The sequence below is a fragment of the Procambarus clarkii genome, chromosome 7 (genome assembly GCF_040958095.1).
Source record: "Procambarus clarkii isolate CNS0578487 chromosome 7, FALCON_Pclarkii_2.0, whole genome shotgun sequence".
NCBI lineage: Eukaryota > Metazoa > Arthropoda > Malacostraca > Decapoda > Cambaridae > Procambarus > Procambarus clarkii.
This window is the reverse complement of record NC_091156.1, coordinates 8,316,195-8,334,691: the sequence shown is the minus strand read 5'-3', so window position 1 is coordinate 8,334,691 and position 18,497 is coordinate 8,316,195. Positions and strand designations below refer to the sequence as shown.

The 18,497-nt window shown below is 42.3% G+C and overlaps 1 protein-coding gene across 1 annotated transcript in view; it reads left to right on the top strand.

The window, feature by feature from the left end:
* Window positions 1–17,347: 17,347 nt before the first annotated feature.
* Window positions 17,348–18,497, top strand: part of LOC138358268 (nuclear receptor subfamily 2 group E member 1-like) — a 17,929-nt gene continuing 16,779 nt past the window's right edge. Inside the window, exon 1 of the mRNA XM_069316086.1 lies at window positions 17,348–17,615. Coding sequence (XP_069172187.1) covers window positions 17,540–17,615 — 76 coding nt within the window. The 5' untranslated portion in view covers window positions 17,348–17,539. The remainder of the gene's footprint in view (window positions 17,616–18,497) is intronic.

Here is an 18,497-nt window from a genome sequence, read left to right as displayed (position 1 = left end):
TTTGAAGATGACTGTCAATAGCTTCTAATGTTATACATCTCAAAATGTCAGTGTTATACATTTGTTTTACACTGATGGGAGTATAATGCAGAGAGACCTCCACATCTTTCCAAGGGGGAATATAGGGAACAGTTTTATCAGGGTTAAGAGACACATTCAGTTTCTGAAGATTATAGGCACAACAACTGAGCCACACACTATAGGGAGCTTTTTCCGGCGGATTGAGGGAACAGTCAGAATTGTTTAGAATGGATCTCAATTTAATTTGAATAGAGCTGGGGGGACCATTATTTTTCAAAATTTTGGCGCAAAACATAGTACTAAGTAGAACTATTCTTTCGTAAATGGAAGGTAAGTTTAGTTCCTTTCTCATGTTAACAATTCTGACAGTTCTAGGACAACCCAGGATGATGCGCATGGCATCATTCTGTACAACATCTAGGCCTTGTAATTGTTTAGGAGAAAAATTAAGAAGATGCAAGGCATAATAATCAACAACAGATCGTATAAAGGCAATATAAAAACTACGAGCATATTTTATGTTAATGCCAAATCCTTTGCCCACAAGAGTTTTGAGAGGTTTAAGACGCTCAACAAGTTTTTTACGCAGGTTGCTGATGAGATTTGTATCATTAACCTCGACTCCAAGATATTTATAAGACTCACAAGTCTCCACGGGCACTCCATTAATAGTATAGTTAGCATGAAGAGAATGGAGAATAAGAACCCTTGTTTTATCAACAGAGATTATGAGGGCACATTCTACTACTTTCTTGGAGAATGCATCAAGTAACATTTGTAGCCTTGGTTTACTGTGTGCCATAATACAAATATCATCAGCATAACATATAACTGTTTCCGTAGGTTGTACAGGTATGTCATGGATAAGTTTGTGCATAAGTATATTGAAGAGCATAGGGCTTAGGACACCACCTTGAGGTGTGCCTAGTTCGAATGCATCTGTTCTTGTACTTTTAACTCCTTTAAATAGGACACTAGCACGCCTGTTGGATAGGTAGCTCTTTATCCAACTCAGAAGATTACCTTTGATTCCAAATTCAGCAAGTTGCTCTAATATTATTTCGCCATTCGCTACATCGAAAGCTGACTTTAGGTCAATAAAGGCTGCCTGTGTCCCATCCTGGGAGTTTACAAAATATTCAGCAAAGCATGTTTGTGTGCTACACTTGGGCATGAACCCATATAGGTTTGGGGCCAGTTTTTCTTTGACTTGAAACATGACACGATTGAGAACAATTCTCTCCAAGACTTTACACATGCAAGATGTAAGGGAAATGGGTCTGAATTTTTGAGAGTTAGGTTTAGGAATTGGTATTATGAGACTTTGTGTCCATTTCTTTGGCAAGATACCTTGTGAGAGACTCATTTGATAGAGGTCAAACAGAGGGTGGCTAGGGACATCATTCAGTAAGCTCAAGATGTTATAAGTTATACCATCCTCACCAGGGGCAGTTTGCTTAGGTTTTCCTAATGCTGATGTCCATTCAAAGGGGGTTATAGGAAACTGATCTGTTAAATCTGGTGAGGAGCGTGCTATTTCAATATTAAAGTTTCTGTTAATGTTGGTATGTCTTAAATGCTGCTGTATATCTGGGGGTAAGGAAGAAATTTGTGAGACACTAGACCATTGAGCTAGGAGCATGTCAGCATATTCTGCAGGAGTATGATGAAGCTGAACTGGGGCTGAAGGTTTGGTAATGTTTTTAATTTTGTTCCACATTTCTGATAATGTTGTAGTTCTATTGATACCTTGTAGGAATTGTTCCCAATATGTGTTCTTAACCTGACCCTTAAGCTCGCGAAAATCTCTGTTGGCATTAAGGAATGCAAGTAAATTGTCAGCTGTTTTGTCTCGTTTATAAGAGTCAGCAGCTGAAGCACTTTAGCTCTGTAATAATAATAGGATCCTCTGTCCATGAGGAAGAACGAGTGTTCTTTTTTTTCCTTGATTTAACCCAGGTATCATAATAACTGGTAATGATACTGACAAGATCATTGTAAAAGTGGTCCACTGATACAGGTGTATACCCAGTGTACCACTTATGTACATAAGCCTTAAAGTGCTGTTTAAGATTGTCTGGAATGTTAATTTTAACTCTAGGATGAGGATTGGACCTAATATCCGCCACATTGTATTCACAATATATTGCAAAATGATCACTTACTAGTTCTGGGATGAGCTTAACGTTGACGTTGCTATCTACTAGGCTGTATCCAATCACATAATCCAGTCTACCCCCCAATAAATGGGTCTGTTTATCAGTATCATACACAGTAATATTATGATCATTAAGGTATTTCAAGAAGTCTCCGTGGTGTAGTGGTAAGACACTCGCCTGGCGTTCCGCGAGCGCTATGTCATGGGTTCGTATCCTGGCCGGGGAGGATTTACTGGGCGCAATTCCTTAACTGTAGCCTCTGTTCAACGCAACAGTAAAATGTGTACTTGGATGAAAAAACGATTCTTCGCGGCGGGGATCGTATTCCAGGGACCATAGGATTAAGGACTTGCCCGAAACGCTACGCGTACTAGTGGCTGTACAAGAATGTAACAACTCTTGTATATATCTCAAAAAAAAAAAAAAAATAAAATAAATAAAAAAAGAAGACCCTTCCATTATTGTTACACTGAACGTCACCAAGAGCAGTGTGACGAGCATTAAAGTCACCCATACATAACATAGCTGTGTTACCTGTAGGTGTCTGTAGCAGGTCTGCTTTAAGTACATTACATCGTCCATATATGTTATACAGTAGGAAATGGCTATTTGCAGTTTGCAATTTGAATTTTTGATAATGTATACTATCACTCCTATGATTTTTAATTAGTTTACAGATTAATCCACTCTTAATATACGTTAGTAAACCAGTTCCAATACTGTTGTTGTATGCTATATACCCGGGTATCCTGGGTGGGACCTTCTTGATAGTTGTGGTCGTATATGGTTCCTGTAAACAAATCACATCCACGTCTCTCATTTTAGCATACAAGATTACGTCATTTATCCGAAGATAAACACTTCGAATATTCCAAGAAAGAAACTTAATTGTTTTTGTTTGATGAGCCATGGTTAAGTGCCAAGGGAATTAAGGTAACATTTAAGCTCGTTAAACACTTGGAGAACATAAGTAATTTTGTTCCGTGTGTCCTGAGTACTTTTGTCTAGGAGGCGTCTAACCTGAGTAGAAGTTGGTATTCTTTTAAACTCTTTACCTTTAATCAAATCAAGGGTGTCTTGACGATCTAGTTGGGGTGCCAGTGAGGGATCAATGACTACTCTAACACCATTCCCCATGGGGATTTGACACTCACGTTCCGTAGAGACAGGTGAAGTAGCCTCAGCAGCTGCAACATTACCACTCGCATCACTACTGGTGCTGGGAGAATTTACTTGATCACTATCGCTAGCATGATTCACTTCACTATCACCGGGCAGATTCATCACTAATGTTTGTATTTTAACTTCCAATTCCATAATTTTATTTTTTAACCAGTCAATTTCTTTTGTATCTTTGCTTGTTTGCCTTAGCCCATCGAGGGTTGGAAACTGCTTACTAGAGGTGACATTAGGAGCTTCCAGCTGGGTGCCTCCTGCAGCTGGACCAGACGCCTCTGGCGTCCTGCTCATGGTAGAGAGGGCGGGGCGTTGAAGGCAGTCACGATGCCAAACATCTACACCTTGACGCAAACACCTGGGACACTTCCGGACCGGAGGAGAGGCTTCCTCCCCATCCTCAAGGGTAGGAGGGTCCCTGTGAGGACACTCCCTTGTTTGGTGCTGTTCAGCACAGAGACCACACACAGGGTCATGTTGACAGTACCTAGAGATATGATGAGTACCGTGGCACTTATAACAAACAACAGGGGGGGATACCCAAGGTTTTATAGGACTTGATGGGATGAAATGTCCAAAAAAGGTGTAATGTTCAGGGGGAGGGTCACTGCCATTCCAAACAATGATGATCCTGTTGAGAGGTTGACCATCCTTATGTATCCGTCTTGCCTTGTAGACCCCGTCAAGGTTATAAGCTCTATCAAGAGGATACTCTTTGGGAAAACTGGTAACAATATATTCCTTAAGTTTTTTAGGTCGATTGATGATGTCTTCTCTGGTGAAAACAATATTATCAATCTTATCTTCAACCAGTTGAGTGATGATATTTTCCTGCTTACGTGACACAAAGATGTAAGGGGATGTTGGTCTAGGTCGGACTATATCAAGGAGTGTTTTGGAGAACCTAGTAGAAAGTTGTTCGAACCATTTAAGTTTATCGTTGGTGGATGTTCCAGCTGGGAATGCCAGGCGCACATAGTCAGCGCGGGGAGCAATAGGAGGCTTGGGTGGGCGGGCCCCTGGCTGGGTGGGCCCACCACCGCCCACCTCCACCGTCTTCACACGGGTTCCGGTGTTTCTGTCATCATTGCCAATGTCCTCATCGCCATCAGCAGAGTCTGCAAGTTTAGACTTTCTTCTCGCATTCCGTGATTGTTGCAACTGCCACTCATTTCCGTTATCCAGATCAGCATCGGGTTCCATGTCATCGGGTGACTGCAACCCACTTCGAGCATCAACATATTCCTCGGCGGCGGGCTCAGGATCCATTGCTTGGAGATCACTTGGATTAGCAAGTACAACAGAAGATAGGTTGGTACTGAGCCCGGTTGCCATAACAACGGGCCAGGAGGCGCAGCACAGGGTAGCTGCCCGGGGCTCCACCACTCGCCCAGGCTAGGACACTGTCACCCACCTCATGTAAACACACCACCAGTCGCGCACACAAACCACGACCCTGGGAAGGAGGGCCCAAGGACTATTTTACACACGAGGGGAGCGTGGGGCCAGGTACACCACAAGGCGGCCCAGTGCCGTCCCACTGTACCTCTGGGTAGACTCCAGATACCGCCTCACAAATAATGTCTGCATGAAGTTCTATACAATCCAGCTATCCACAACCTACAACAGTTGGTAGTCAAGGTGTCGCACACTTAGTACCGCTGCACCTGAACGATTGGGCACGCTAAAGGCTCAATGTTAGGACTAGGCCTGTGTTAAACCGGACGAGGGGCACATCCTGACCAGCCAGTCCCGAGGCTACGGGAGAACTCACCAGAAGTTCTGAACATTTTTCATGTCTAACCTATCTTTTTCAAGGACTAATACCAGTAACTATAACCCTAATTTTTATTCATTTATTTTATTTAAGATTAAAACGAAGCATTACCTAATAAATTCCCTGTAACCTACCTTACCCCTGTATTGTCAACCCATGTCTGTTTTTTTTAAACACCGCTGTTTGTCGACCTAATTATATTTGTGCTGCTTTTTCAGCCATGTTCCCCCCTTTCTTATTTTTATTTTTATTTGTTCTCAACACATTTTATACTTTAAACTCAATTAGTATTAAGTTTTAGTCTTTAATGTTTTTCTGCCCGAAACGCTTTGCGTAATAGTGGCTTTAGGCATTGTATGTACTAGCTCTATCTATAAACCTAGCAATTTTTGTAAAAATCTCTTGTATGTATGTACCTTACCTGAATAAACATTTATTTATTTATTTATTTATTTATTTATTTATTTATTATTTATAATAAAATAGGTGTGAGCTCTGTGTGTTTGATCCAGAATAGTTTAGGTTGTCTCAACGTTTTCTTTTTTTTCTGATCTCTCCGTTTTCTTTGTTTTTTATTTGGATGAAAGATAAACTGTCATATTCGCGTAACAGTTTAACTTTTGTCCATTCACAACTCGATTGCTTTTCATTTATTGTAGGATGGGTAGCACAGACCACAGTTCTCAATGCCGCATTCTCTCCCACAAACACATTTTGCATTATATGGCAGAAGTAGTGTAGCGCAAGAGGATTCCGTCACCTTTACGACATGGACTCCTTCAGATATTTCCTCTCTGGGCTGGTATGAGGTGAGTGAAGGAGAGGAGAGGAGAGGAGAGGGAAAGGAAGCTGGGCGCATTGAGAGAGAAGATGTAAAGGCTAAGGGTCTCGAGTACAGTTCAGGTACGGATCAGGTAACGCACAGGTACAGGCTCAGCTACAGCTCAGATCAGAACGAAATCTGTTGAACTAAATCTGCTGTCACAAATCTACAATTACCAGCATATTGATCACCACTATTGCAGGTATTACTCAGCAAACCTTGCAAAACAAACTCCAAAATAACACTTGCTTATCAGTTTTTAACCAAAATGTCAGATCACTTGGTAAACATTTTGATGATATGAATGCACTACTCACAGCACTTGGTATTAAACTATAGTTCATTATTTTAAATGAAACCTGGCTAAGTAAAGACTATACCCAGCTCTACAACTTAGCTGCTTATAAAGCCCTTCACAACTGTATGCCTAATAAAAAAAGAGGTGGCACAGCTATATACTACCAAGATACTTTCATCTGCAATAGTGTCATTAGTGATTGAGACGACTACTGTGAATATACCTTTGTTCAGTTCTCGATTAAATCCCTTAAATTCTCCTTGGATATTGGAGCTATCAATAGATTTCCCAATACTAATATAGCATCATTCTCAGATAACCTAAAGAATCGTATCATAAACAACAATCTCAACAAAAAATCACATCATTCTAGAAGGAGACTTCAATATTGACCTGGGTCAGCAAAATAGCCCCCAAGTCGACTATTTCCTAAACAGCATGAACTCCTGTATGCTAATCCCCACAATCACCAAGCCCACTAGAATCACTCAAACATCTGCAACCACCTTGGATCACTTATGGACTAACATGACAGCTCCCCCCTTGCATCTGGTATAATTACTGAGAGAACAACTGACCACTATCCTACCTTCCTTACAGCAAACAGGGACATAACATCTCCAGTAAACAAGAAACTTACTTCCAGGCTACACAGTGAAGCAGCAATAGGCAACCTCACAAATACACTTCACAATATCAACTGGGAATCTAAATTTAATAATGCACAGGATATAAATTCATTAGCTAGTTAATCTCTTCCTTTCCCAAACTCTAAGCCTCTACAACACTCATTGTCCCCTCGTCTTCAAGCAAGTAATTGACAAAAGAATAAACAATCCTCGATTGTCAAATCCTTGAGCAATCCTTGCTCACAAATGGCATATTCAAAGCAAGCACCAAGAAACATGAATATGAAAATACTTAGGATTGGTCTGGTTACAAAGGAAGTAGTTAAGAAGTACTCATCAATACTTACCAGTATAATAAGAAAAGCAAAACTTTCCTATTATGAGAGTAGAGTCAAAGAAGCTAAAGGCAACATGGAAAGCTTTCTCTAACATCCTAGGAACTAAACAACACTCACATAACCAGATAAAACTCTCCAAGGATGGTTATACACCTGCAACTGACTTAGAAACATCAGCTGAATTTAATAGCTTCTTTTCATCGGTTGGTGCTAACCTTGCCAGAAAAATCCCACAGACTCAGACACATGTTACTACATATCTTTCAGACAGCTACCCAAGTTCTCTTCTCCTTTTACCAGTCAGCGCGACAGATGTGTCCATCATTCACTCACTAAAAACCAAAGCTGGGAACATTAGTGAAATATCATCTATGGTATACAAGAGCTCCTCCCATGCTCTTGCGCCACCCATAGCTCTGCTGTTCAACAAATCTCTAGAGTGTCATACCTTCCCTGATATCCTTAAAAAAAGTACGAATAACGCCAGTTCATAAAGGAGGCAATTCGGCAGACATAAACAATTACAGACCAATATCAAATCTACCCATATTATCAAACATATTTGAAAAAATTATTTACAAACAGCTCTACTCCTACCTCGTAAAATTCGACATACTCAGCCCCTGTCAGTTTGGCTTCCGCTCCCAAAAAGAGTACCAACGATGCAATTATTAGTCTCCTTGATATGATCTACTCAGCCCTTGACAAAAATGAGATTCCAATTGGACTCTTCATTGACCTGAGAAAAGCCTTTGACACTGTTAACCATAACTACCTTTTACGTAAACTCCATCATTATGGAATCCGAGGCCTTGCCCTGAACTATATCCGATCCTATCTTAGTGACAGACACCAATATGTAGCCATTAATGATATAACCTCTCCCATTCTACCACTATCCATAGGAGTGCCACAGGGCAGCATCCTAGGACCTCTCCTATTTCTAATATACATCAATGATCTGCCTAATGTCTCTAACATGCATAAACCTATATTATTTGCCGACGATACTACCATCATTTACTCAGACCCAAACCCACACATATTAAATAATGTTGTAAATAATGAATTAAAAAAAAAGTACACTTGTGGCTGTCAATCAACAAACTCACACTAAATATAGGACAATTCTATAACCAATGTTCCAACGATGTGTAAATATTTCATTCAAAATGATCTGCTACCAGAAATTTTAGCCAACTATCCTCAGTTTGCTAACTGTAGGTAGTAACTAAGTGATTGTAACCTATCCACCGCTGCCCACTGGATGGGGGGCGGTGTGCAGGACAAACATATCAATTGTGACACTAACTCTCCACATATGTCAGTTTCTTAATTTAGAAACTGTACTTGAGGTCGATCTCGAACCCATTGTTGATGTGACGACTTATACTGAATTTTATAACTAGCTCATCAAGATTGTAACTTGCTTAGCTAAATGAATTGTGAGGTTCAGTCCCTGAGCCCATTATGTGCCTCTGTAACCCTTTCCACTACCGCCCACAAGATGGGTATGGGGTGCATAATAAATGAACTAAACTAACTAAATATAGAAAAGACCTCTACATCTTATATGAAGGCAAATCAACAAATGCAATTCATTTTCAGATAGACAATGTTAACATCAGCAATAAAAATAATGGAAAGTTCCTTGGCCTATACTTAGACAAGAGACTCAACTTCAGCACCCACATACAACACATAACTAAAAGAGTCTCTAAAACAGTTGGTATACTCTCTAAAATCAGGTATTATGTACCTAACTCTGCTCTCCTCTCACTATACTACGCACTAATCTATCCCTATCATTCTTATGGTATCTGTGCATGGGGTTCACCCACTGCAAACTACCTCAAGTCCATCCTCTCCAGCAAAAAATCTGCTATACGAACAATAATAAACTTTGCTTTCAGATAACACTCAGCCCCTCTTGTTAAATCCCTAAACATGCTAAACAAATTCATTCCACACATTGCCCGGTACCCTCTACATTTACAAAACCCTGTCCTTAAATGCAAACCCTGTTCTGAAACTCTTCCTGGACAGATGTAATAGAACCCATAATCACCACACCAGAAATAAATCTCTCTGTGATATCCCCAGAGTTAAACTTAGTCTGTGTAAACACTCTATGCAAATAAGAGAGTCCTCGTCTATGGAACTCACTCCCTAACGATTTGAAAAACTATCCAACTTTTGCCTTATTCAAAAACAACCAAAAAGTACCTAATTGCATCTGCATAGTTTCCTACTTAGTGCTTTAAACTCACACTGTATCTAGTGCTACCCAACTCCCCAATATATGTACCTAAGTTATATAACTTTACCATTGTAATCACAGATACCATCTCATATTAATTATATATATATATATATATATATATATATATATATATATATATATATATATATATATATATGCACAACTTGCCTAAACACGCAAGAGAGATTATACAACCTTAGAACACTTTCCCACCAGGAGATTCGAACCCTAGCCAGCACAGAAGCCTTACAGCAACTGGCATAACTGGTAAGCCTTTAACCCACTGCACCACAGCTCAGACCCTTAAAAGAGATGGTAATTTCAAAGTATTTCACCTCCAAAGATCACCACCTCCCAAGGGCAACTAGAGCATAGTGAGGGGCTACTCACATTCTTTCATCAAATTCCTGTTAATATGGGAGAACTCTGTGTCTATGCTTAATGCACAACTTGCCTAAACACCGCAAGAGAGATTATACAACCTTAGAACACTTTTGTTGATTCACATTTGGCGAGCTAATCAGCTACCTCATTGAGCACTATTCCAACATGAGATGGAATTCACATGATTTTAACTGTATCCTTTTAGCTTTATTTCGCTTATACTGTTTTTTAAATCTTCAGTTACATGAAGATTGGATTTCGACTGTAACATATCAAGTAATTATCAAAGAATGCGCCAAGCCAGGAAGACTATGTAGCATAACAAATTAAGTGTTCCTCGGTTATCAGTCAATACGAAAACTTCTTTTCCGTCTTTATCTTCATCCAAACCAGTCAGAGCGGCCCGTGTTCAGCTTGTGTAGATAAAATATAATTACAAAGGCGAAGTTCATTTTACCGGTCCACAGTTCCAGACTCAGTGTCTTGCTGTGTTTGTCACACCAACATACACCGCTGATGATATCCGTGTTGCGCGAGCTTTAGAAGAGAGTTTCGTTATGATATAAGTCCGCAGGGCTCTTCCAGATTCATGAAGGATTTCACCTGGAATTGGTACCTTACCTTGAGGGAGCCGGTCGGCCGAGCGGACAGCACGCTGGACTTGTGATCCTGTGGTCCTGGGGTCGATCCCGGGCACCGGCGAGAAACAATGGGCAGAGTTTCTTTCACCCTATTCCCCTGTTACCTAGCAGTAAAATAGGTACCTGGGTGTTAGTCAGCTGTCACGGGCTGCTTCCTGGGGGTGGAGGCCTGGTCGAGGACCGGGCCGCGGGGACACTAAAGCACCGAAATCATCTCAAGATAACTCAAGATCTCAAGATTGTGCCCTGTCTCCTGTTCCCACACCTTGTTTCACTATTTTACTTCCAAGAATTAAACTCCATCAGTCATTTGTCGAGCCATAGCCTCTCGTGATCTCTTGATATCTTTCTCCGTCTTATTCTTCCTCACAAAGTGATCAGTAAAAGTTGAGATGAACGAGTACCTGCTCTGGAAGATTAAGACCAGGACAGATCTGAAAACTGATCCCGTGGGACTCGGCTGGTGACATCTCGCCTCTCTCAGATCTCACCCCTTACAATATTTATTATTTATATTTAATATTTGTACCTACAGGATCGAGCTGTTAGCTCTTGGGTCCCGCCTTTCCAATAGTTGGTTGTATAATGTACTGACTCGCAACTTATTTTTCCTCTATCAAATCTACATATATTTCGCCCTAATACACATCCCAGGATGCAGCCCGAAGCAGCTGTCTAACTCCAAGGTACCTACTTACTGCTAGGCGAACAGGGGCAAGCGGAACTCGACCCTTTGTTTCAGCTGCAACCGGGAATCGAACCCAGGCCCATAAGACTACGACCCCAGAACGCTGTCCGCTCAGCTGCGAGAACCTGTGTATGTGTACTCACCTACTTGTGGTTGCGGGGGTTGAGCTTCGGCTCTTTGGTCCCGCCTCTCAACAGATGTACAGGTTCCTGAGCCTACTGGGCTCTGTCATATCTACACTTGAAACTGTGTATGGAGTTTGCCTCCACCACATCATTGCCTAATGCATTCCATTTCTTTAAATTATTTACTGACACTAAAAAAAATTCTTTTCAATGTCTTTATGTCTCATTTGGGCACTCAATTTCCACCTGAGTCCCCTAGTGTGTGTCCCCTCAGTGTTAAATAAACTTTCTTTGTCTACCTTATCAATTCCTTTGAGAATCTTATACATGTTGATCATGTCTCCCCTAACTCTTCTGTCTTCCAGCGACGTGAGGTTTAATTCCTGGAGTCTCTCCGCATAGCTCACGCCCCTCAGTTCGGGTACTAGTCTGGTGGCAAACCTCTGAAGCTTCTCCAATTTAGTTTTATGCTTGACTAGATATGGACTCCATGCTGGAGCTGCATACTCTAGGATTGGCGTGGCATACGTGGTATACAAGGTTCTGAATTATTCAGGCCATTCTTATGTTGCTGACTGATATAACTTGAGGCTGATGTTATCGGACTGATGTTATCAGGCCGTCCTTATGCCGCTGATGTTACCCTCTTGATGTGGGCTTGGCGTGATATCAACCCCCAGGAATTTTCTCTCTCTCTCTCTCTGACTCTTGAAGAATTTCATCTCCCAAATGAAACCTTGTATCTGGCCTCCTGCTCCCTACACCTATCTTCATTACTTTACATTTGCTCGGGTTAAACTCTAACAACCATTTGTTGGACCAATCCTTCAGTTTTCCAGGTCTTTTTGGAACCTCATGCTGTCCTCCTCTGTCTAAATCCTTCTCATAATTTTGGCATCGTCAACACGCATTGAGAGGAATGAGTCTATACCCTCTGGGAGATCATTTACGTATATCAGAACCAGGATAGGTCCGAGTACAGAACCCTGCGGGACTCCACTGGTGACTTCGCCAATCTGAGGTCTCACCCCTCACTGTAACACACTGCTTCTTATTGCTTAGGTACTCCTAAATGTTATAGTGTGTGTGTGTGTGTATTCTCGTAGTATTCACCTAGTTGTTCTTGCGGGGGTTGAGCTCTGCTCCGTCGGCCCGCATCTCAACTGTCAATCAATCAACTGTAACTAATCACTAACTAACCTTCCCCCCCCCCCCACCACACTCAAACCTCCAGGAAGCAGCTCCGTAACAGCTGTCTAACTCACAGGTACCTATTTACTGCTAGGTAACACGGGCATCAGGGCGAAAGAAACTTTGACCCATTTGTTTCTGCCTGGTCCGGGAATCGAACCCGGGCTACAGAATTACGAGTCCTGCACGCTGTCTGATTAGCAACCAGACCCCTGTGTGCACTCACCTATTTGTGCATGCGGGGGTTGAGCTCTGGCTCTTTGGTCCCGCCTCTCAACCGTCAATCAACAGGTGTACAGGTTCCTGAGCCTACTGGGCTCTATCATATCTACACTTGAAGCTGTGTATGGAGTCAGCCTCCACCACATCACTTCCTAATGCATTCCATTTGTCTACTACTCTGACACTGAAAAAAATCTTTCTAACGTCTCTATGGCTCATTTGGGCATTCAGTTTCCACCTGTGTCCCCTAGTGCGTGTGCCTCTTGTGTTAAATAGTCTGTGCTTATCTACCCTATCAATTCCTCTGAGAATCTTGTATGTGGGTGATCATGTCCCCTCTAACTCTTCTGTTTCCCAGTGACGTGCGGTTTAATTCCCGTAGTCTCTCCTCGTAGCTCATACCCCTCAGTTCGGGTACTAGTCTGGTGGCAAACCTTTGAACCTTTTCCAGTTTAGTCTTATGCTTGACTAGATATGGACTCCATTCTGGAGCCGCATACTCCAGGATTGGTCTGACATATGTGGTATATAATGTTCTGAAAGATTCCTTACACAGGTTTCTAAAGGCCGTTCTTATGTTAGCCAACCTGGCATATGCTGCTGATGTTATCCTCTTGATATGAGCTTCAGGGGACAGGTCTGGCGTGATATCAACCCCGGGTCTTTCTCTCTCTCTGACTCTTGAAGTATTTCATCTCCCAAATGATATCTTGTATCTGGTTTCCTGTTCCCTACACCTATCTTCATTACATTACATTTGTTTGGGTTAAACTCTAACAACCATTTGTTCGACCATTCCTACAGCTTGTCCAGGTCTTCTTGAAGCCTCAAGCTGTCCTCCTCTGTTTTAATTCTTCTCATAATTTTGGCGTCGTCAGCAAACATTGAGAGGAATGAGTCTATACCCTCTGGGAGATCATTTACGTTTATCAGAAACAGAACAGGTCCGAGTACAGAGCCCTGTGGGACTCCACTGGTGACTTCACGCCAATCTGAGGTCTCACCCCTCACTGTAACTCTCTGCTTCCTAGTGCTTAGGTATTCCTTTATCCACTGGAGCGCCCTACCAGTTACTCCTGCCTGTTTCTCCAGCTTATGCATCAGCCTTTTATGAGGTATTGTGTGAAAGGCTTTCCGACAGTCCAAAAAAATGCAGTCCTTCCATCCTTCTCTTTCTTGCTTAATCTTTGGTCTTTGGTCTAATCTTAATCTTGCCTAATCTTTGCTTAATCTTAATCTGTGTGTGTGTGTGTGTGTGTGTGTGTGTGTGTGTGTGTGTGTGTGTGTGTGTGTGTGTGTGTGTGTGTGTGTGTGTGTGTGTGTGTGTGTGTGTGTGTGCTCACCTAATCTAACTGTACTCACCTAATTGTGTCTGCAGATCGAGCATTGACTCTTGGATCCCGCCTTTCGAGCATCGGTTGATTACAGCAAGGACTATGGTCCTATTTCCCTATCATACCTAGTTTTAAAATTATGAATAGTATTTGCTTCCACAACCAGCTCCTTAAGTGCATTCCATTTTCCCACTACTCTCACGCTAAAAGAAAACTTCCTAACATCTCTGTGACTCCTCTGAGTTTCCAGCTTCCACCCATGTCCCCTCGTTCAGTTACAATTCCGTGTGAACATTTCGTCTATGTCCACTCTGTCAAACCCCCTGAGTATTTTATACGTTCCTATCATGTCCCCCTTCTCCCTTCTTTCTAGTGTCGTAAGGCACAGTTCCCTCAGGCGCTCCTCATACCCCATCCCTCGTAACTCTGGGACGAGTCTTGTTGCAAACCTCTGAACTTTTTCCAGTTTCCTTATATGCTTCAGATGGGGACTCCATGATGAGGCGGCATGCTCTAAGACTAGCCTCACGTAGGCAGTGTAAAGCGCCCTAAAAGCCTCCTTATTTAGGTTTCTGAATGTTGTTCTAACTTTTGCTAGTGTAGAGTACGCTGCTGACGTTATCCTATTTATATGTGCTTTAGGAGATAGATTAGGTGTTATGTCCACGCCCAGGTCTCTTTCACGCGTCGTCACAGGTAGGCTGTTCCCCTTCATTGTGTACTGTCCCTTTGGTCTCCTATCTCCTAGTCCCATTTCCATAACTTTATATTTGCTGGTGTTGAACTCCAATAGCCATTTCTATGACCATCTCTGCAACCTGTTCAGGTCCTCTTGGAGGATCCTGCAATCCTCATCTGTCACAACTCTTTTCATCAACTTTGCGTCATCTGCGAACATCGACATGTAGGATTCTACTCCTGTAAACATGTCGTTAACATATACAAGAAATAGAATTGGTCCCAGCACCGATCCTTGTGGTACTCCACTTGTTACTGTTCGCCAGTCCGACTTCTCGCCCCTTACCGTAACTCTTTGGCTCCTTCCTGTTAGGTAGTTCCTAGGGCCTTTCCTTCCACCCCCGCCTGCCTTTCGAGTTTGAACAGCAGTCTGATGTGCGGTACTGTATCAAAGGCTTTTTGGCAGTTCAGAAATATGCAGTCTGCCTATGTGTGTGTGTCTGTGTGTGTGTATTCACCTAGTTGTGTTTGCGGGGGTTGAGCTTTGCTCTTTCGGCCCGCCTCTCAACTGTCAATCAACTGTTTACTAACTACTTTTTTCCACACCACACACACACACACACACCAGGAAGCAGCCCGTGACAGCTGACTAACTCCCAGGTACCTATAGGGAGCCGGTCGGCCGAGCGGACAGCACGCTGGACTTGTGATCCTGTGGTCCTGGGTTCGATCCCAGGTGCCGGCGAGAATAATTGGGCAGAGTTTCTTTCACCCTATGCCCCTGTTACCTAGCAGTAAAATAGGTACCTGGGTGTTAGTCAGTTGTCACGGGCTGCTTCCTGGGGGTGGAGGCCTGGTCGAGGACCAGGCCGCGGGGACACTAAAAAAAAAAAAAGCCCTGAAATCATCTCAAGATAACCTCAAGAGATACCTATTTAGTGCTAGGTAACAGGGGCATTCAGGTTGAAAGAAACTTTGCGCATTTGTTTCTGCCTGGTGCGGGAATCGAACCCGCGCCACAGAATTACGAGTCCTGCGCGCTATCCACCAGGCTACCAGGCACCCTAGTCTGGTGTGTGTTTGTGTGTGTGTGTGTGTAATTACCTAAGTGTAGTTACAGGATGAGAGCTACGCTCGTGGTGTCCCGTCTTCCCAGCACTCTGTCATATAACTTTATGACTTTCAATAACTTTGAAACTACTGACAGTCTTGGCCTCCACCACCTTCTCACCTAACTTGTTCCAACCGTCTACCACTCTTTTTGCGAAAGTGAATTTTCTTATATATCTTCGGCATCTGTGTTTAGCTAGTTTAAATCTATGACCTCTTGTTCCTAAAGTTCCAGGTCTCAGGAAATCTTCCCTATCGATTTTATCAATTCCTGATACTATTTTGTATGTAGTGATCATATCAACTCTTTTTCTTCTGTCTTCTAGTTTTGGCATATTTAATGCCTCTAACCTCTCCTCGTAGCTCTTGCCCTTCAGTTCTGGGAGCCACTTAGTAGCGTGTTTTTGCACCTTTTCCAGTTTGTTGATGTGCTTCTTAAGATGTGTGTGTGTGTGTGTGTGTGTGTGTGTGTGTGTGTGTGTGTGTGTGTGTGTGTGTGTGTGTGTGTGTGTGTGTGTGTGTGTGTGTGTGTGTGTGTACTCAATTGTACTTGCGGGGGTTGAGCTTCTGCTCTTTGGTCCCGCCTCTCAACTAGTATACAAGTTCCTGAGCCTATAGGGCATTATCGTAACTACATTTAAATCTGTATATGACTCGTTATTAACTACTCAAGGCCATACTCGCCTGATCATGATAATTATGCTCGCCATTTCTTTCCCCACGGCTCACTGGTCACTGGTCACTGCACTGACCAGTGAACAAAGGTTTACTGCAGTGTACCTTTACTTTACTGCAGCCTCGCCTTGTTGTACGTTAGACTTAAGCAGCATCTTAAGTTCCTTATTCATAGGGTTAACATTTTACTAATTACAGAGATTAACTACAAATTTATGCAAGTAAATTTGTTATAAAACACGTCTAATGTGCACAGCTGTTTGACCACTCAACAAAGTGATTTAGGCCTACTGGATTGTATCGTGATACTGCTTGTGCCAATGCCAGTTTTGCGATGCGAGATAATGCAGGCCTCCAATAACGCTATCAGTAGTAATTTGTTGGTATATATGTATAACTATACACAAAAGCGTCATAACTATATTTTTATAAATGCAAGGTCGCTATTACCTGCGCGCGCATACCCCGGCCATGGCAGGAATATGTAAATACTGAGACTTATCTATATGTAGAGTGTTTTGTTTACATTGGTGAAGAGTCGTCCATTGGAAACCAATCACAGGGCTCTGGTCAAGATGGAGGCGGAGCGTAGCGACAGTGGGCGGAGCTCATGTCTCCTACACCCAATCACCTACCGTGGAAAACACGTAAGGCGGGGTCAGCACGTCTTTATCCAATCAGATCCGTCTCTTGAGATTCTTTATTAGGCAACGGTGTTTGTGATGCTGGCGGAGCTTAAGCGAAATGCGTTTTTAATCACCTCGACTCGTGGTGGACTGCTCATTATCGTCCGGTAGTTTACAGTGTGTGTTTGCTGCCTCGCCATCGAAGTTAAAGGGAGTGACAAATTTATCCTAGATTGTCAGTGCGATGCTTACAGCTTGACGTAAATGAAATACGAACATTACAGCAATGTTAGATGATATATGAGCAGCTCTACGCACGTGTTCTGGACCCCTGTATCGCTCGTCTGCTGGAGGTGAATTACCAAGAGTTGAAACTTGCTCATGTTGACGGAAGTTATGACGGAGGTGGAGAAGATGGACCTGCGGTTGCCTGTTCGTGGCCCCGCCGCTACCAAATGTAAGTCACCAGAAATTTCCTAACCATGTGGACTGATCACTACTGCGACGACCTCGCTGGTTGGCGTTCGATTCCCGATGGTCCGAGAGGTTGAGCACGGTTTCTTCACTGTCCTCGTCTCTCTTCCACCTGCTACCTAGTCGTTCTGGCTTCGCACCCTCTCCTGATAACTTTCTTTCCTTTTTAAAATATTTCCTGCTAAGATCCACCAGTTGTTAGTGAGACAAGCTGAGCCAGGATGCAACCCGAATTTCCACAACTTACAAAGCCTATATATATCTTTCCTCAATATTTGCTGGCTTCCTTTAAGAAGAACATAAGAATAAAGGTAACAGAAGGCCTATTGGCCCATACGAGGCAGTTCCTCTTTACATCCACCCAATAAAGGCTCATTTATTGAACAATTTACATTTGTTAAACAGTTTAACAACATTTCATTGGAAGTTTCGATGCTCGTATTGTTTTAAACACCATTCTATAGTGCTCCGCAGCTCATAAACTTTATTGGGTAAACAAAGCCGCCAAAGATTGAGAAAAGATGTAGAGGTTCGTCAGTAGTTGGCAATACTTGTGCCTTGTGATGTGATTGTATTGTTGTAAACACTCAGCCTCTCATCAAGGTGACGCTAGGCTACATGTCGAGGAGGAATTAATGGTTCATTTATTTTTGTGTAATGGAAAATGTATTCAAACTATGAAAATGCAATTTAGAGTAATTTATTTCTAAAATAATATAAATTCAATTTATAATATATATGAGTGTACCTTTACTGCCTTGTTTCTTTCTTGCATTTGTCCTTTACTGAAGTGTACCTTTATTGCAGTGTACCTTTATTGCAGTGTACCTTTATTGCAGTGTACCTTTATTGCAGTGTACCTTTA